Source organism: Octopus sinensis, linkage group LG11 (genome assembly GCF_006345805.1).
Source record: "Octopus sinensis linkage group LG11, ASM634580v1, whole genome shotgun sequence".
Lineage (NCBI taxonomy): Eukaryota > Metazoa > Mollusca > Cephalopoda > Octopoda > Octopodidae > Octopus > Octopus sinensis.
Genome location: NC_043007.1, coordinates 61,909,555 through 61,931,602, shown reverse-complemented (window position 1 = coordinate 61,931,602; position 22,048 = coordinate 61,909,555). Strand labels below are relative to the sequence as shown.

General features: G+C 37.9%; 2 protein-coding genes across 5 annotated transcripts in view; both read right to left on the bottom strand.

The window, feature by feature from the left end:
• The window catches only part of LOC115217338 (major egg antigen), a 67,928-nt gene that overhangs the window by 42,059 nt on the left and 3,821 nt on the right, over positions 1-22,048 (bottom strand). The gene's annotated exons all lie outside the window — the stretch shown is intronic.
• LOC115217676 (uncharacterized protein DDB_G0286175-like) lies at positions 3,912-5,488 on the bottom strand. Its single transcript, XM_029787427.1, has 3 exons — positions 5,417-5,488; positions 4,570-4,643; positions 3,912-4,317 (listed from the first exon to the last, which is right to left on the bottom strand). The coding sequence occupies exons 1-3, from the start codon at positions 5,486-5,488 to the stop codon at positions 3,912-3,914; spliced, it is 552 nt and encodes a 183-aa protein (XP_029643287.1).

Sequence of the window (22,048 nt, the reverse complement as noted above, 5' to 3'; positions counted from 1 at the left end):
GGGTTCTCCCAATTCAGCATTTTTCCTAACACTTTACTCATTAATGCATTAGTTAATCTTAGATCTGGCTGCTTCTCACTCACTACTTCTTCCCTCACTTTCTTTAACCATACTGCATCTCCATTACAATTGACTGGCTTATCCCAAATATTACTCCAGAACTTTCTTGCTTCTTCTGCATTAGGTTTTTCATCTTCAGTACATCGTTCTTCACTATTTGGTCATAAATCTCTGGTCTGTCTCAAATAATCTATTCTGTGATATCTGGAGAGCATGCCTGATACTGCTATGATACGCTCTTTCAACTCTTCTATTACTGTCCCAAATTCTTTCTCTTTGACTCAGTATCCTTTCTCGGAGGAAGATTTGCATCTTGTGTTTCCTACTGTGTTCACTTTCCAAGCGGCTTCTATTCTGCTCATATCTTGTCTTAAAGCCTTCACTTTATTTTGTATCATCCTTTTCCACATTTGCTCTCTTTTAATCTTTCCCTGTGAGATATCTAATCTTCTGGCGGCTACTACTCTCCCTGCAGAGATCAATAAGTTAGTGTCTCCTATGTTTTTAGTATCTATCCTACGGATAACAGTATCTACTTTCCTAGTCATTTTTAGCAACTTCCTTCTGTTGGTACCTTTTAATGCAGGCAGTCTTTTTCTTACTTCTTTATTCATTACTTCCTGCAACTCATCTAAAATCGTCTGATCTTCTTCACTTAAATCACTTAAGACATTAGTGCCAGTTGTCCCTTATTGGTAGCGCTATTATTATGTTTTCCTTTAGGCTCTTCTTTGATTTGAGCTGTATCTCTTATGTTATTTGTCTTTCCCACTGCCTGGTTTTTCTTTTCCAGTTCTCTTGTGATCTCTTCTACCTCCACTTCCGTAATCCACTTTCTTCTCCTAATAGTATTAGCTTTATCAACTAATCTCTGCTCAGTCACTTTAAAGTGTTAACATCCGTTTTCTATAGGCCCTTCTTTTAGGTTCACTTTCAGAATTGAAAAAAGATGCTAATGAAAGTAATAATAATAATAATAATAATAATAATAATAATATACAAAGATGGGCTACAGCAAATATTCTGCTCAATACCACAGATTTACTTGTCAGTTGTTTGACCTTAACCAGTTGAGTATATCCCTTGGTGTCTAACCATATATGCATTTCTGATCACGAGCAGAAGTAGTGGGGGAGCATCATAACCATGTGTTGAGAGGAATTCTTTGGGGTTTGAACAAGTCACCTCTGGAAGCATGGGTGTTTTTTGTTCATCATCCTTAAACAGCCCTTATTTAGGGACCTGGGCTTCGTATATTTTACCCCAGTGTCACTTTGATGGCATGTACTGCTCTCTCACTCAATAATAATAATAATAATAATAATAATAATAGTAATAATAATAATAATAGTAATAAATGCCCTGATGCAGTACCAGGCAGTGACTCTCGTGGCTTCTGATCTTAACTGATTGGAAGTGTTATCATGTACATTGTTTTGTCTTGGTATAAAAGATGGGCTACAGCAAATATTCTGCTCAATACCACAGATTTGCTTGTCAGTTGTTTGACCATAACCAGTTGACCATGTCTCTTAGTGGCTGACAATATGTGCATCTCTGATCACAAGCAGAAGTAGTGGGGAAGCATCATAGCCATGTGTTGAGAGGAATTCTTTGGAGTTTGAATAATTCACCTCTGGAAACATGGGAGTTTCGTTCAACATCCTTAAACAACCCTTATTCAGGGACCTTTTGAGCAGGATGGGTTACTCGACCAGAAGAAAATTCTAACTGGGCCCCACCTGCAAGGTCATGCGCTGTTTATTTTGATATATCACCATGTCGCGCACATATGGTTGTGATGCATGTGCCTGGTGTACCCTTATCAGACGGGTAGTCATGATGGGTATACTGGGCTTTGTATATTTAACCCCAGTGTCACTTTGATGGCATGGACTGCTCTCTCACTTAATAATAGTAATAATAATAATAATACCTTATTGACCCAAAGACGGCCAAATCTTGTAATACAATACAAAAACAAAGGACAGTGGAGATTTACAAAAACACTTGTAAACAATACAACAATAACAAAAATGATAACAAAATACCTCATACGTGAAAAGTCACTCAAAGGCAACGAAGCACTCATACAGATATTGGCTCTCTCCTACTCACCAGGAGTACCATGGCAGGCGGTCCTCTCTCCTCCATACTTTTCAGCGCGGGCTTAGAGTAGATCTATTCACTCAAGCTATTCTCGCTACATTCACCCACCTTTTTTCAAATTTATTGGGAAAAAGTGATCAGTACATCCCTCTTCACCTTCAATTTCTTTTCTAACCGGAACTTGAAAAGTCAGTGGGCGCTTGGCCGTAAAAGAAAGTGTCTTTTTTCAGCCGTTTTAGTCGCGTCTATACACAATCTCTTTCGCCATAGCTGTCAGACAAGCTAGTTGAGTTTTATCGATGCCCAGAGTTTCCCAGAGGTGATCGACACTCTTTCTCATCCGTAATCTCCAATAGAACGCAATGGTGGAACATCCATCGACCGTATTATTCGACAGATGGCTATGAGTCCCTGACGGCAATCAAGGTGCCAGGGAACCAGCCTCGGTTTACGCTTGATCCTGGGCTGCAGCTCTGTCAAAGAGACGAACTGTGGAAAAGTGCGACTAACAAGTACGATCATGTCTCTTCACCATCAAGAAAACGCTGGAGCTGTCGTGACCCCAGTGCATGCTTGTACATCATTAACTTGGCTTGCCCGATGTTAACGTATAGCGGAAAACAAACGTTCTATTCTGGTCAGTCATGAAGTGGAGCGAGGCACAATGGTCGGACGGTAGTAGAAGATGGATGTGATGTCAGCATTCATCACTTCCACCTGACTTTTCAAGGATACTTTTCTCTCGATCATTTTTGGGTGAGACCAATCACCCTGCTTGTCACCGTGCCCAGTTCTTGTCCGCCTAGAGTCTGGACCAAACCAAACCAAGCCAAACCGAACTGAACGTCGAACAATTTAACCTGCCCGACTATCCAGTGAGGAAGGGTATAAGTGGATTACATCAACTCCAGTGAGAAAATGGAACTTATTTTGCCAACCCCGAAAGGATGAAAGGCAAAGTCGGTCTCGGCGGGATTTGAACTCCAAATGGAAAGTCGGAAGAAATACTGCTAAACATTTTGTCCAATGCGGTAACAATTCTGCCAGTTCGCTACCTTTCTTTATTAGCCACAAGGGCAACAAAGACATTTAAGACAATACACAAAGGACAGTGAAGGCAAACAAGTGTAAACAATAAAATCAAGAGCAATTAACAGAGGAATTATAACAACAAAAATCCCCAACGGGAGTGACATCACCCTGGAGCAACCAAGTAATCAAATAACAAATCCCGGAACATCCTGCTCACCACTGCAACTACGGCAAATACTCCAATCTCCTCTGTACATTTTAACCTACCAACGCATTATTAGAGTAAGTCTATTGACTCGGGATGTTCTCGCTATATTCTCCAAACTTTTTACAAATTTTCGAGGTGAGGTGGGTGGGGAGCACTTAACCCTCTCTCTCCCCTCATTTTCTTTACTAACTGGAACTTTAAACAGTCGATGAGGGCTTAGCGAAGTAGAAAGAGCTTTTCTTCAGTCCTTCCTGTCGCGAAAGCCTCTTCTTCCCGGCCAAAGGAAGGCAGTGGAGTAGGCCGATAAAGTACCTCGGATATTTTCGAACTACGGGTATGTCCTACAAAACTGAAGATTTGCCATATATTTCTCAAACAGAATTCAGCTTGGCCTAGTGGCACACGTTCGAATATGTATATTTTCGTCGATAAGTACCTATACAGAATTGTTTTCTTTACTGTTTACTGAAGAAGTGTTGCGGTACATTGAGCGTGACTTTTCTCAATTCCAGGCTGTTGATGCCTCTGTCTTTTCTAAACTTCCGTACTCATTGAACACTGAGATGCGATCGAAAACCGATTTGGACAAAGGAAATGTGTTTTCTTTTGTTTTCACTACTTTTGTTACACCGCTGTGGTTAGTTTCACTGTTATCGTTGCTGGCATTGCTTCTTATTAGAGAAGGTAGTGAGATGGCAGTTTTGCGCTGCGACAGCTTATTGCCATAACAGTGGCAATGCACGATTATACTGCGGTGGTGATTTTGCGAATTATTTTGACAGTCATTGTTGTTGCCGCTGCTACTGTTATTGTTAGTGCTGTTGTCTTTCCAGATGCCGTTGTTACTGATACTGTTGCTACTAATTCTAATTACTACTACGTCTGCAGTATTGTGCAGTAACAAATGACTGAAAAGGATGGTTGAATCCAGATGAAAAAAGACACAGGAATAAAAGTCACAGCAATAAAGTCACATAGGTTTTGTCCGGGGTGAGGTGTCTGAGGGGTTGTCCAAGGGGAGGTTGTCCGAGGGGGTTTTGTCCTAGCGGGGCTTTGTCCGGATTTCATAAATTAATTGTGACTTTTTTCCTGTGACTTTTTTTCCTAGCCAAAATTGTGACTTTATTACTGTGACTTTTTTTTTCCTTTGACTTTATTACCGATCACTTGACGGTTTCATCGTTAAAACTTCCTCCACCCTCCTCTCTTGCTGACTGGACGATAAAGACGACGCCTTTTTGAAAATTAATAAAAAAAATTATTTTTAAAAATAAGAGGCAAAGGCACACGGAGCTTCCAGAACACGTTCAGCCTCAGCGATAAACAACAAGAGCTGCTGCAGCAACAAAAGCAGCCACAAAAACGACAACGACAACAATAATAATAATCCCATCTAGTAAAGGCACAAGACCTGAAATGTTTGGGGAGGATACTAGTCGATTACATCGACACACGTTTCAATTGGTACTTGTTTTATCGATCCCGAAAAGATAAAAAGCAAAGTCAACATCGGCAGAAATTGAACCCAGAACGTTGACGCTCTGGGCAAAATGCTAAACATTTTGCCCAGAGCTTTAACGATTCTGCCAGCGTGCCGCCTTACAGTAATAAATATAATGGTTTCAAATTTTGATATGAAGCCAGCAATTTCGAAGGAGAGGGCAAGTCGATTACAACGACCCCATTCTTTAACTAGGTCTTTTTATCGACTCTGAAGGAATAAAAAGTAAGGTCGATTTCGGGGGTATTTGAACTCAAAAGGTGAAGACAGACGTAATGCCGCTAAGCATTTTACCCGGCGTGCTAACGTTTCTACCAGCTCGCCTTTGGTACAATGCCAAACATTCGACCTCAGTACTTGATTGATGGTTTATTGTATCGACCTAGGAAGCAAGAAAAGCAAGTTGGCCTCGATGAGATTTGAATTTAGAAGGTAAAAAGGTGTAATTAAATTGCGTGAGGCATTACTTCGATTCTATTCTTACCCTTATAAAATAATTTGCATACCTGTGGCGTCAAAAATTTCAGCAGTTCTCTTAATGACAGAAAATGGTGTATCAAAACAATAGGAGAAACCATTGATGTCAGTAATCGAGTCAATATATATACATATACAGAGACAATATGACGACAAAAAACAGTTCTCCATACTCTACCAACCTGCCAAGGACCAACATGGAGGTGACTCGGGCCAACTCGACATCTGCATCTTATCCAAGTACCTAAAGGACCCAACACTCAGATAAATACGGGAGTATGTCCTCATAAATGAAACTTCCCCAAAACTAAATAGGTAATGTACATAGTAGATATCATACCCTCCATACCTACAATTTACACAGGTAGAATAGAATAGTTAGTGGGCTGATATGTAGATAAATGTATGTATGTGTGTGTGTGTGTGTGTGTAGATAGATGTATGTATGTGTGTGTGTGTGGGGGGGGGTAGGTGTTTGAATATATATATGTACATGCACATGTATGTAAGCATATGGATATGAAAGTAAACAGATCAACATACAAACGGATAGTTATATAGGTTATATGAACAAACAAGCACACATACGCAAATGAAGACCGAAACATATGACCATATATACACACACACTTTACTTCACACAAGCATACACATGGAGACACACGTCCACACATATGGAGATGCAACCTATACATACAAACACGGCACATCGTTGCTAAACACACACACACTCAGACACGCACACACAAGGAGACAGAGGTACACACACACACACACACACATATACAAATACACACACACATACATAAAAACACGCAAACACGGACATGCAAATGCATGAATATGCAGAATACATACATACAAATGTACATGCGTAAATAGATATGCATACACATACATACATGGATACACACATGCATACATACATACTTGCATGCATGCATGTATAGGCACACACACACTGATCCACATACATGCGCACAAACAAACAAAAAGGAACGCAGTGTGAGTAACGGACAGAGTCAAAACTATTGGTAAGGTTGCAAGACGCAGCGACAATTTTAGAAAAATGAAAAAGAAATAAGTGGAGATTTTACCGGTGAGTGTGTTAAATTATAAGGCACCAAAAGAGAATGACTCTCCCCAGACACAAGAGAATATGCTTCAACACACGAACTCACATAAAGAATCTCGAAAACCAAATTCAAAAACGATATATATATATATATATATATATATATATATATACTACAACTAATACTGCTTAAACAATCAAAACCAAGAACTCATATCAAATATTAGGACTGCTTCTACCTGCTACCTGCTATCAAGCCTTTACCAGATTAAAAAAGAGAGACAGACAGAAACAAGGAAAATGTCCCTTGCATTTGAAAACTATGGAAAAATTCTTAAAAAACATTTCATTTAATGTTTCCACAAATCAATTGTTTTTCATGCTTTACTATAAGTAGAAAAGTTGCAAAGACTGAAACCGGTACTAAAATGTTCTTGATAAAATTATTTTAGCATGTTCTACCCTGTCTTATTTTCCTCATATATATATATATATATATATATATATATATATATATATATATATAATATACCTACCTACCTACCTACCTACCTACCTACCTACCTACCTACCTACCTACCTACCTACCTACCTACATACATACATACATACATACATACATATACTAAAAATGTAGATTATATCATATTTCTGTTTGAAGACATAACACATGTGATTAGCAGCTGCCCAAAAATGTCATCAAGGTACTACCTTCCTATGAGACAAGACGTTGTCGTGCAAACAATATACAATGTCATCCGAAAAAAAGACTGTCCTGGAATAAATATAGAGAACCCCCCTGTTATTGAATACGAACACAAACATCAACACGAGGAGTACTGGTCCAACATTCCCATCAAAACATCTGTGAAATGGAAGCATAATAGGTTGGATATTGTTGTTTGGGATAAACAAGTAAAATTATGTACCGACATAGAAGTCAGCCGTCCTGTTGATGTGAATATCTCTTTAAAAATCAAAGAGAAATAGGATAACTACGGAAACTACTTCGAAATCTTCAGCTTCTATATCCAGATTATAAATTTACATTTATACCAACAATAATTGACGCACTTGGTTTGAGAGTAAATGCCTAACTGACAGGCTGGATAAGCTTGGATTTTGAGCAACAAAAATCAACCAACTCGCACATTACAAACACAATCTGTAAGTGGAGCAGTAAAAGTATGCAAGATTTTTCTCAAGTTTAAAATGTGTCATTGTTTTCTGCATGCCAGTGACAGAGCTTTGTATTTTTGTTAGAAACTAGCTCCTTCTCCATTTGAAGAATTGGAATTATTAAAAGCAGAAGAGAACATATATACATACATGCATATGTACATACATACACAAACATACATGTATATTGTATATATGTATATGTGTGTGTGTGTGTGTGTGTGTGTGTGTGTGTGTGTGTGTACATATATACATACGTATGTATGTGTGTGTGAGTGTGTGGTGTTTGCAAAAAAGATTAAAAAGTATATATTAGCATCAAGATAGTAATTAAACTTCATTCAATTCAATTTCAGGCCTCTCTCTTTCTCTCCCTCTCTCTCTCTCTCTACACACACACATACAGTCTAATTTTAGCAAGAAAGAAAAGCATTTGTACCAGTAAATAAACGCAGTTTTTCACTTTCTCATCACGTGTTACTGTGTCAATCGCTACACAAAAGGGCTAAGTACAGAGTTAAAAATAAAGTAACACAATGAATTGTACTAATCTGCATTGAATTTTTTAAGGTATTCTTTAAATATAATAGGATTCTATTTCATGCAACCTTATTACATTAACAACGAAAATTTCTCACTGTATAGTTGTTTTGTTTAATTGACAAATGACCAACCAATTTCCCATTTCCAGAAACATTGAGAGTATAATTATGCATTGGACTCAGTCCTGAACGAAGTCGTGATTTTGCTAAAATTATAGACTAATACACACAAGCATTGCACATGTTCACATCAAACTGCCTAGTTTCATAATAGCAGGATTTACCAAAGAAACAAGAGTCATTATATCAATGGAATAAACCAGTCCACGGAAGGCTTGGTTTATTTGAGAATGTTTCCGTGCATATAGTTGTTATGAAGACAAAATATCACCCTCTTTACTTTCTGAGTTCAATACCCTCCGAAATCAACTTTGCACTTCATACATTCGAGATCGATATAATAAACTAAATCCCCACCCTTGCCTCCATAAAATTACTGGCCTTGTGACTAGATGACACTCCATTGTATTACGACAGAATATGGCCGATGGATAAGCAGAATCGTAAATGCGCCGAGAAAATACCTTGCGTATTTGTTTTGTCTTCAAATCTGACGAGATCAACTTTACTTTTCATTCCTCAGGGGTCAACATAATAAAGTATCAATCAAGTACTACGAGTGATATAATCGACTAACCCTTCGCTCAAAATTGTTGGCCTTATACCTTTTACTCTACACTTTTTAATCAGGAAGAAAGGCGGCGTCCGTGACATATTACAGGGCCTCCGAGGCGGAAGGCATTGAGAAAGGTATTTTTAAATCGGAAACCCGACCTGAGTTCTTGCAGAGCGGACTCTGCTAACGGCACCTAAGGTAGAGCTGTCAAATTGATGCATGATTTGATCTGAGAACAAATACTTACATTTCTACCAATCTATTGCTTTGGATTGGTACATTTTTATCGACCCCGAAAGGATGGAAAGCAAAGTTTACTTCGACAATGAGTAACATGTGGAAGGGTAGTGGTGATAAGGCAATAGTCAAGCAACCAGATAGTTGCCATGTTAGCAATAGTTTTGTAGAGGCTGAGTTTATGCAGTCGAGAAAGAGTTCAAGTGTTTGAAATGTCTGTATATCTAAAAGATGAGTATAGGGGACGAAACAAATTCGTATTGAACATTACAAAAGATTCAGCTTCTGCCCAGGCAGCATCTGTCTAAGACGTATGTGAGAACCATAAGGAATTGCACGTACTGAAATTAGCGAGGACGATGACTTTAAAGAGGGGGTGGTTGTAAAGTCTATTCTAGAAGACAATTGGTCAAAGTGATGTTACTATTTTGAGGAGTTTGTAGTGCTTGGAGTATGGCAGAGGAAGCAGACATTTACAGGAATCGAAAAAGAGTATTGGAAGCAGAATAACTGGCGGTATTCGTTACTGATACTTAGGTGTAAGATATGAGTGATGGGGTGAGTGGAATCTACGTATACCCAGACATCGCCTTTCAGAGTGAAGTTTATATATAGGATGTATCCTGTACAGCAGAGATGAGTTATAGATAGGGAATGACAGACCTATACAAACAGAGAAGAACAGGACGTGTGGGTTGTGTGTTAGTACGTGCGCTGTATGGGGTTTATGTTGGATCGGAGTTCGCGGAAATTAGAGAAGAGGAGAATTTTCAAGTCTGTTTAGTGTTAATCTTGGCATCTAAGGAAGTGAAGAGAATATTGGTGTACCATGAGATCATGATAACAGTAATCACCGGCTGGGAACCTGTTTTGAATTCTTGCAACAGAGCGAACTCTGTTGAAGACACCCATGGTTCTGAAGTGACATTAAACAGGCTGAGCCGCGTGATGGTCCTATTCACCCCTACTCCCTCAAAGAGAGGACTCTTCTACGCCATGTTCATTAGGACTTCATCAGATAACACAATTCCAGACATGAGGATCCAGAGTCAAACGACAATGCTTCAACAGTGTCAAAAGCATGAAGTTAAGTATAAGTTAATACAACCGGGCAGTAAACCAGAAATAGCTTTCAATCACTTGAAATCTTGTGTACATGATCTGAAGTGTAACGAGGAGTGAAGTTTAGGAAGAGAAAAATCTGAAGTGTCAAAACTGAAATGTGACTTCTGAGAGAAACTGCACAGTATGTAGCTAACGCACAGAAGTGGGGTGGGATATATGAGAAATATTCCTAATCCTGGAGTACGCTACAGCTGACAGGAAGTGTGCTGGAGTGACCTTTCTTGGCACACGCTGCAATTATAATGTATGACAGGAACTTTCTAAGAAAAGTCAAATGGATAGATACTATAAACGAACGACTCAGTTCGGGGTTTCTTACTCGAGACATTTGCTAATCTTAAACGCAAATCTAACGTTTTGTCGAAAATTTCACTGGAACACCGGAGAGTGACACAGGAAATCAAGTTTACTGTGGAGAGCAACATTCAATATGGCCAAAGTGGTGATCAGTACCGGTTGTCTGCATCAGGTTTGGGATGTTGGAAGTGAGAGCGATAGAGTAGTACTTTGCTGGGTCGGAGAGAATATCTGGTGAGTGAGTAAAATACTGTAAAGTGTTTACAAATATTGGTTTCAAATTTTGGTACAAGGCCAGCAAATTCGGGGGAGGCGGAACGTCGGCTATATCGACCCCTGTGTTCTGCTGGTACTTATTTTAACGATCCTGAAGGATGAAGGGCAAAGTCGACCCCGGCAGAATTCAAGTTCAGAACGTAAAGACGGATGAAATGCCGCTAAGCATTTTCCTCGGCGTGCTAACGATTTTACCAGCTCACCGCCTTCACAGTGTTTATGAATATTGAGACAGATTCATGTAAAGAGAGGATTAGGAGACGAGGAGTCTTTATCAAACGAGGTGTGTATTGCATTTCAAATAAACCTGTTAGTGTACTCTATATGCATTTATAACAGGTGAATGTGTATTTGATAAGTGCACACATAACACTGTATACTTAATTTGCAATTAGCGAACAGTGCTTTAGGATGGAAGCCGGAGCAAATATTTAAAACATTAGGCTCTGCTCATGTATTTTGTTACCACTCTAGCTAAAAACAGGATAAATTGGGCATAAGAAAGGATGTGAACAAGTTATGTATGATTTGAAGAAGGAACAAAGGACTTATTAAACTTGACTCTCCTCAAGCTGAGCCACTAATTACTGGTTTCCATTACAGAAATATGAAAAGCATTCTCTGGCAGGCAGTAAACTTATCCATTATAAACCAGTTTAGATTAGGTCGTATATCTTTGATCTACATGCTAATTAACACTGGTGAAATCCTGATCTAGCATGACGTTGCTGCCTAAATCGCCCGTTAGTAGCTTAGATTATACAACAAAGCGTATAATTAATTCAATTATTGCATGTTTTACTGGTTTACAATGCAAAACCTTGAGCCACAGTGGGAATGGACACTCGATGACGTTACTTTCCACGGACGTTTCAAATACATTCGCAGCTTGCTTATTTTTAGTATGAGTTGTTAGTTGTGGCAGAAAGAAAATTGTCAGAGACTTATTCCTTTTGGTAGCACTGTTGCTACCAGTAAGAACCTTGGATTCTGGATTTTATATTTTTTAGATATTGAAAATATTGTTTGTTTTATGCAATGAATGACGACGGCATTAGGACTAGTTCCTTACCAGGTTTGGTCTGCAGCCTGGTTACAATTTTCGGTTAACATTGTTTTGTTTCACAAAAGCTACTAATTTATTTGGGAAAACATGAACATTACAACATCCCATTTCTATTATACGGAACGACAATCGCAAATGGATATAGGCCGGATATGTATGTATGTATGTATGTATGTTGTATGTATGTATGTTGTATGTATGTATGTATGTATGTATGTATGTATGTGTGTGTGTGTGTATGTATGTATGTATGTATGTATGTATGTATGTATGTATGTATGTATGTATGTGTGTATGTATGTATGTATGTATGTATGTATGTATGTATGTATGTAGGTAGGTAGGTAGGTAGGTAGGTGGGTCGGTAGGTAGGTAGGTAGGTAGGAAAGTAGGTAGGTAGGTAGGTCGGTAGGTAGGTAGGTGGATGGGTGGGTAGGTAGGTAGGTAGGAGGCATCCATTTTTTCTTCTCATCCCTTTCTGTCGAAGTGCGTAGGCTCAAAACGTCAAAGACTTTTCCATTCTTCCCGAACGTCAAACTAGTACACCTGTTTGTTGTTACTTCACCTGTCATTGTATTTTGTTTTCTGTTCAATTGAACAATATATATTCTTCAAGACCGTGCCCCAGCATGATCGCAGTCTAATGACTGAAACAAGTAAAAAATAAAAAAAATAAAAGATATATATATATATATATATAATATTTATTATTAGTGTTGCTTAATATGGTTTGCGAAAATTGCTGTTTCTTTTCAGATATCATCAGAAAAAGGTAATTAAAATTCATTAAAATGACAGATCTATTGGACTTTCAAAGAGGTCAAATTGTTGGTGCAGATGCTAGCGTAACGCAAACTGCCGAAATGTTTGGTGTATCAAGAAGTACTGTCTCAAAAGTAATGACAGCATTTGAGAAACCGGGAAAAACCTCCTCGTCGAAACAAAACTCCGGAAGAAAACCAAAATTTTCAGATAGGGACCGTTGGAAGCTTACGTGAATTGTTAGAAAGGATCACAAAAGTACAGCTCCCAAAATTACTGCAGAGCTCAATGACTACCTCAAGAACTCAATTTCCACAAAAACTGTTCACCAGGAGTTGCACGAAGCCGGATTTCATGGGAGGGCTGCAATTAGAAAACCACTACTTTCAAAAAAAAGCGTTGCTAAGCGTTTTGAGTGGAGTAAAAACCTACAGAATTGGTCCTTAGAGCAGTGGAAGAATGTTAATTTCATGAATGGGTCATCCTTTACTTTATTTCCGACCACCGATCAAGTATACATGTGGAGACAGCCAAAAGAAGCATTTGACCCAGACTGCCTTCTTCCAACTGTTAAACGTGGAGGAAGATCTGTGATCTGTCCTACCCCATATTAGAATAACTTTGTTTGAAATTTTAATGTTTCCATTATTTTGTCCAACCCCTGTATATACATATGTATATATGCAGGTATATATATGTATCTGTATATACATGTATGCAATATACGTGTGTGTGTGTGTGTGTGTGTGTGTGTGTGTGTGTGTGTGTGTGTGCGTGTGTGTGCATGCGTGCGTATGTGTGGTTGTGTGTGTGCGCGCGCGAATATTTAGGCTCGCTTACTAAAATAGATTGGATATTTAAACCAGATGTTTTTTCTCTGGCCAGAAAAAGATCGTCTGGTTTCAGCGTTTAATGTTTCTTACCCATTCATCAGCGATTGGTTACTAATTTTACTGGCCACTGAGAATTAGTAGCTTATAGTTATTTTTAGTACATACAAAATCTGATGATTGGCAGAATAGTTAGAGCGTCGGACAAAATGCCTTGCAATATTTGTCCTTGCTCTTTACACTTAAATCTTGCGAAATCAACTTTGACCCCTTCTGGCGGCAAGTACAAGACCAATGTCATTAACTGTCTCCTCCTCACAAATCTCTGCCTTGTGTCGATGTGAAATGGTAATTTACAGTAAAGACAAACTGTCCTAAATTGCCTCATAGTGCAATCGTTGGCAGCGAGAATTGATTAACAGAAGCCTACGTAGCCTTTTGCAATAATTGGTACGAAAGAAAACTCATGCTAAATACTTTCGGATTCAGAAGTTGATATTCTAATTATGCTATATGTTTTTGTTCTCTCTCAGACCGAGGAAAGAAGATCGACTTCAATAGTTTCAGCAATTTTTACCACCTCATCAGAGATCGGGTGTTTATTTCCTAAAAACACACAAAATAAGTATAATCTGTATCTCAGTTTATGTAAAACTCCACATAGTTTTTCTAATATATAGGTATGTTTGTGTGCACGCATGTGCGTATGTATAGAAATATATATGTATGTCTATGTCTGTATGTATATATGTCTGTGTGTTTGCGCGTGCGTGTGATGTGTGCGTTTGTATATATATATACGTATAATATGTATATACATATATATACATATGCACACGTGTATGGATAAATGCATAGATAGACAGACAGACAGATACATACATACATACATACATACATGATGTTGTAGCTAGGACACTATATAATGAAATCTGTCGGAAGAATGGGGTACTGGTGGAATATACCAGTGAAAGCCTCAATTTGCACAACAGACCTGATATAATGATTTGGGATAGAGAAGAGAAACTGTGTACAGTTGTCGAAATTAGCTGCCCAGTGGATGTTAACATAAAGCTGAAGATTAGTGAAAAAGACAATACCTATGCCAAACTTTTGAGAAATCTGCAGTTACTCTATCCAGATTACAAGTTCAGGTTTTTGCTTGTAATTATTGGGGCACTGAGATATGTAGCACACTACCTAAATAACAATCTTGAAAAATTAGGCTTCTCACAACCAGAAAGGAGAAAGCTGATTCGAAGGCTACCGATCTAATCCATCATTTGAACTGTAAAAATCTGTAAAACTTTCCAGAGGTTTATCACTTAAGTATATATGAGCATGTCTAGATATGCAACGATATGCATGAGAAGACATACATAAGATAAAACAGACAAATCTGCGCGTATACATATATACATACATGCATACATACATACATACATGCATACATACATACATACATACATACATACATACATACATACATACATACATACATACATACATACACACACAAAAATATACCCTCTTGTTGATGTTAAAATTTAAACGAAGGAGCCTTGGATCTAGGTTAGAAACCGGCTCTTTCTCTGTTGGCAAGAAATCTTGAAATAAAACTGAATAATGACATACATGCCCGCATGCATCCATGAATCCATATATATATATATGTGTTTGCATGTTTGCCTACTCGTGTCTGTATTTATGTAAAACCGTCGTTTCGTATAAAAACGTGATTCGACAAATATAGATGATAGAATATACACCAAACTGAGTATATATCAGGGAAATATACTGGACAAAATCCCTTGAAGGCAGAGGCCCAGCGTAGCCTTTGTCAAATGACTGAAACCAACATCGGAATAGAAAAAGAGGATACATAGAAAAACACACGTATACAAACTTACATACAAAAATTTTCACGCATGCGCAGGAAGAGTAGTGTCACCTTCCTCCCGAAAGATTTTGTCCACGCAACATTAGTTTCGGCGGGAAATAATAAAGTCGGATACATTTTGACCACACCTCGTACATTACGTATTAAAAAATCGCAGTTTGAAGCCATTGATGGAAATATAATAATGTACGAAACCTTCCAGAAATTTAGCTTATAGAATGCACACGGGCGCATATGTAAATGAACAAAAATATTGCTTCCATGTATACATACACACATACATACGCACATACATACATACATATATACATACATACATACATACATACATACATACATACATACATACTTACATAAACACATGCACACATACATACATGCATACATACATACACACATACATACGCACATACATACATGCATACATACATACATACATACATACATACATACATACATACATACATGCATGCATACATACTTACATAAACACATGCGCACATACATACATGCATGCATACATACTTACATAAACACATGCGCACATACATACATGCATACATACATACATGCATACATACGTACATGCATACATACATACATACATACATACATACATACATACATACATACATATGTATGCGTACATACTTACATACATATGTACAAACATACATGCATACATACTTACATAGATACATGCATACATACATACATGCATGCATGCATACATACATGCATACCTACATACCTATTCATATACATACATGCATACCTTCATACCTATTTATATACATACATGAATACCTACATACCTATTTATATACATACATGCATACCTACATACCTATTTATATACATACAGGCATGCATACATACATGGTGGAAGTCATCTCGCAGCCGAGTAAAACGACTTCCCAAATGCACTAAGTCCGTGAAAACGTTCAGAGAGTCCAAGAAGTTTCTGTGCGGGAATTTGTATTGACTGGATAAAGTATTGCAGAATACTGACTTAACTTTTCAGCGCAGTAGCTATAAAACCAGTGGCGATTAACCTATAGTTGGGACCCTAACTGGTGCTACTACACCGGGTCAGAGTAGACTTGAGAACAATAGTTGCTAAGAGGTGATTCCACACTCTTCAATCTCAGAACTTCCGTACACTGGTCGAACTTCCGGATGCAGTTTAAAGTCATACCCGGGATATTAACAGCTTTAAAAATAAAGAATATGCGAATAAAAACAGCAATTTGGTGCAAACATAACAGAGAAACTATTGTTCTGTAGGTGAGGGTACAAATGTTATACACTGTTGTAGAGGTGAGCTACCCAGCGGATATGAATGTACAATCAAAAATATAAGAAAACGTGAACATTTATGGTGAATTAATGTGGAACTTAGAGCTCTTGTACCCAAGCTATTTGTACATACAATCATAGATACATTAGGCTATGTACCAACAACTTTACACAAAACCCTAGAAATACCAGGTTTTTCGAAGAAAGAGCAAAAGAAACTGACGCAGATTCTCCAAATCCAATCTATTCTTTTCTACTCTAGACACAAGGCCCGAAATTTTGAAAGGAGGGGGCCAGTCGATTAGATCGACCCCAGTACGCAACTGGTACTTAAGGATGAAAGGCAAAGTCAACCTCAGAACGTAAAGGGAGATAAAATACCGCTAAGCAATTCTCTCGGCGTGCTAACGATTCTGCCAGCTCACCGCCTTTCCAAATCCAATCTATTAGCGGCATTGTGAAGATTTGTAAGACATTCCAAAGATTCTCCATCTGAGATTCTTTAGATGTATAGATGCACACACTTGGAAATGTACATCGACAGTTCAAGCAATACACCAACTCAACTACATATTTACAAACACCGGGTACTCTCAAAAGTCTTGTTTTGTTGGCGACCGTCCTGAACTCTCTCAAGATCTTAATTAAAACTCAAAAGGAAAACATACATACATACATACATACATACAACATACATACATACATACATACATAGAGGTTGAGAACGTCATCTATGAGGGATCCACCAATAAGGAGAGAACAAGTAATGAGTACCTGCTTAATTCATAAGCTGCAAATGATCACATTATCTGGGACAATAAATATAAAAATCTGCAACACTTTCTGAAAATTTAATGGGTAAGGGATAAAATAAGATGCTTTCCTTCACATCCTTGCTACAAAGTAGGCGTCCGGTCAAAATCAACTCTAAATTAAAAAGAGGAAAAGAAAATACGCTTGCAAACACACATTCATGTTTACATACATAACACACAGCCACACACATGCATACATTCATACAAACATACATATACAATAATACATACATACATTCATACATGCAAACAAACACACACACACACATTCATACATAAATACATGCGTGCCATGTCTGAATACTAAATTCTTTATTGTATAAGTCTTCCTCAACGTTTTCTGTTCACAGTGCAAATAACGTCAAGCTCCGAAAGATATATACGAATAATAATATTCTAAGTCACTCAATCGACTTTTCTATTCTCTTATACAAACTGTACTCCAGTCAATAGGAATCGTGTGGGTGACTGGCAAAAAGGGCTAGGGTGAGCGGTCCTACTCTATGCATGCACCTGTACAGCTGTTGGGCAGAGGGTTCATGTCTTTAGCGACAAGGGTGAACATGGAACCGTGGGGTTATTTGATTAATCCCCGTATCAGGAGAACTACATCGTTTATGAGTTCCCATATTGTATACACTATGGATACTTTTATCTCTTTTCACCTTCTTTTCTCTTTCTTTTCTTTCATCTTTTATATAAAACCCACACGCAAATTGTAAACTGTCCTTGTAATGTCCACCTCATCTGATGTCCCTGTGGCAAATAAAAGAAACCATTATCATCATCGTCGTCGTCGTCGTTATCATTTTGCTCTATATCCTACATGAAATGAACATAATTACATGTTATTGAAATCTGCTCGAAAATAGAACTGCAGTTATTGTTTGCCTGAACGGATGACTGCTTTAATGTTTCCAATGGATGACTGCAGCTTTCTCTTATGTATTCTAAATGCAATATAGGAATAGATAGACAGACAGACAGGCAGACAGACATGTTGGCATATATATATATATATATTATATTATATGTTCTTTTGTTCTTCATATACATTTCAGCCGAAATGCTGTGGCCATGCTGGAGCCAGTTGCTGATATCTATATCTATATATATATATATATATATATATATAATATATATATATATATTATATATATATATATATATATATATATAGAGAGAGAGAGAGAGAGAGAGAGCAAGATAGATTCTCATTCATATCATCCCACACACAATCATAATCTACAGACCAAAAGGGTACATTCTGGTCAATATACACATAAAAATATATTATATATGCAAGTCATAGTTCCTAATTTAGGCGCAAGGCCAACCATTTTTGAGATGGGACGGTAAATCGATCGATGCCATCGACCTTTGTAGATGACTGGTCCTGTACTTTATTGACCCACCCCAAGAAGGGTCGAAAGATGAATTTGACCTCTACGGGATTTGAACTCAGGAAGAAATACGGCAAAGCATTTTCCCGACGTTCTGCCAGCACACCCTCATTATGCATGTAAATAATAAGACGTCATCAAGGTCTCTAGGAAAAAAATTTCAAGCCAGAGAAAGTCTAAATAGGGCCACAAAGGATTTCCTCTCAAAATCCAAGGGGGTTATCAGTAATTTTTTGTTTTTTATTGAGGGTCTTGTCATATACTCACAGGTATCCTCCTTGGATGTCACTGCTCTGGATTGAGATACCGGCTAAATTATCCTCTGTTAGGTCCTGGATATGATGGTTATGGCATTGGCCATTGATCATAGGTGTGTTCAACTGCAGTTTGTCCAGGATTGAATAACAGAGGACAACGACGAACATATTTGTGAGGAAATTCCAGAGAGTTTAGTTGTGGGAAGGAATGACTTAGCAAATGGTTTGGTTGCAAGGACTTGGGAAAGATAAACTAAGAATGATGAGTTGTATCGTGTCGGGAGAAGTTTGGGGTAAATAACAGCTTTGCTACTTCACAGCAGCAATAGTAGTAGTAGTAGTAGTAGTAGTAGTAGTAGTAGTAGTAGTAGTAGTAGTAGTAGTAGTATAGTAGTAGTAGTAGAAACTTTATATCTATGAGCGTGGTTGTAGCATGTTGAGTCTTTACCAAAACAATAGGATGGATTTCTTTTTTGCTTACTCTTGAATAATGTTCACTAAGTTTATGTCATCTTAACTGATCGGAAGTGTCATCATGTACATTGTTTTGTTTTGGTATAAAAAGATGGTCTACAGCAAATATTCTGCTCAATACCACAGACTTGCTTATCAGTTGTTTGACTTTAATCAGTTGAACATGTCAGTTAGTGGCTGACGATATGTGCATCTCTGATCACGAGCAGAAGTAGTGGGGGAGCATCATAGCCGTGTGTTGAAAGGAATTCTTAGAGGTTTGGATAATTCACCTTTGGAAATATGGCTGTTTCGTACAACATCCTTAAACAACCCTTATTCAGGGACCTTTTGAGCGGGATGGGCTGCTCGACCTGAAGAAAATTCTAACTGGGCTCCACCTTCAAGGTCATGCGCTGTTTATCTTGGTATGAGATCACCATGTCGCACACATATGGTTGTGATGTATGTGCCTGGTGTATCCTTATCAGACACGTAATCAGAATGGGTATACTGGGCTACGTATATTTGTATCCCAGTGTCACTTTGATGGCATGCACTGCTTTCTCAATAATAATAACAATGTTATGGCGAAAGGCATCAGTTGCGCATTGTGATTGTACCCATGTTACAAAAGGTCCAGTATCTTGTTGCAAGTAAGTACTGTCCTAAGCAGTGGTTGCGCTGTAAAATGTTGATGTTTCATTAAATTAGAGACGTATGGGTTTTGTTAAGCTGACTATATGCTCTATATGAAGATAAGACTATTAGTTGTACCCATATGGCTCAATAGAGAATAGGACATGCAGATATCACAATCGCATATTTAGATACCCATTCCAAGTAGTTTATATAGAATGATGTTTGACATATGCTTGATAGGACTGACTGCACTGTATCGATATTGGTAATTAATTTATCGACTCGACTGATAAATGATCTGATGGAGTTTGATCTGAAATAGATCAGATTTGATACAATAATGAATTTAATGGAAATTAATAGGTTTCTCAAGAAGCGTGATAATTCGGTAATCCGCCGTATGTAATAGAATTCTCTCTAATTTTGATACTAGGGAAGGTGGAAACTCGATAACATCAACCCTAGCACTTGACTGGTACAAACTTTATCGGTCCTGAAAGGATGAAAGGTATAGTTGACCTCGGTGGAATTTGAACTCAGAACGAAAAGGCCGGAAAGATACATTTTTTTCCGATGCGCTAACGATTCTGCCAGATAGCCGTATGTGATATAAGAAAAGTGATAGTAAACCGTTGGCATTGGTGTTTAGCTCCCAGGCCAGTTCTGGTTGAGTAAAGATTTGACCAAAGACATTTCAACCGTGATCATCCTGTCTTGTAATCAAGAATTATTCAATACGTTCAAGTATCAGTTGGTTACATTGAAAGTTGCTATCAAAATTACAGCGATGAAGCTTTATTAGATTTTGTTTTTTGCTGTTTATTTTTCAATCTTTGTTGTTTCTTTTTTTGTTAGAAACCAGTTTTTTCTGTTATTGGAAGAATTCAAATAATTAAAAAGATAACAAACATATGGTAAGGGATGAGGAAAGGAAGGAAAATATATGTATGTGTGTGTGTGTATTTGCATGGATATATAAAGAATGAGTGAGTGATTGAGTGAGTGTGAGTGACAGAGAGAAGGGGGAGACTTAATTACGCTCCTTGTTTATAAGAATTTACCAAAGAAGCAATAAAACAATAAACCCCCTAGATACATGAGCAGAATGGTGATTGAGAAGAAAATAAAATAGCTATTGACAACTTGCTTCAGGATAATGATTTCACATTGAGGAACTATGAATGAAACAAGTGTCTTGCTCAAGAATGCAAGGTATTCCATTATGAACGGAACAGGTGTCTTGCTCTCAGACGCTAGATATTCCTTGCAATCGCATACGAAATCGTGGAACCAGGTTGTTATGACTCAAATATTTGGTTGTTATTGTGATAGTGGTGGCGGCGTTGGGTGTTGTTACTTGTTCTGTGACTTCAAGTCGGTCCTAGTCAAACCGACCCGTAGCACGACGTAGATTGAAAGCGAAACGACCGGGTTCGATGTACACAGACTTCTCAATCAAGTGCTATGAATTTGTGAAACGAATCTTTATCGTCTTGCCAGTTTTCCAGAAGTAATAGTTGGCTGCTATTTTTAGCAGTTTAAGTGACCATATACAGGCTCCTTCATTGATTGCCTGTAGGGATGGTTTCCTAAGTCGATAGGAATAATCTCAGAAAAGTTGGTAGAATGTCTGTGAGCGTTTTGTCCGTAGAAGAAATGCAAAACTGAAGACACAATACGGACTTACTGCCCCGGAGAGGATTATATGAGACCCTACTACAATGTTTCTTAACCTGTTTTCTGTACCCCACTCTTATCAGTTCACAATTCCGCTTTCATCTCACGCTTACCCAAATGTAGAACTGCACACAACACAGTTTATTGCAT

Bases quoted from the DNA above. Each gene is read 5' to 3' on its own strand.
- LOC115217676 (XM_029787427.1), bottom strand. From the start codon at position 5,488: ATGGTTTCTCCTATTGTTTTGATACACCATTTTCTGTCATTAAGAGAA. The intron at 4,644-5,416 runs GTATGCAAATTA...ATTTTCAAAAAG, and splicing joins TGAAATTTTTGACGCCACAG to GCGTCGTCTTTATCGTCCAG. The intron at 4,318-4,569 runs GTAATAAAGTCA...CATCCTTTTCAG, and splicing joins ATGAAACCGTCAAGTGATCG to TCATTTGTTACTGCACAATA.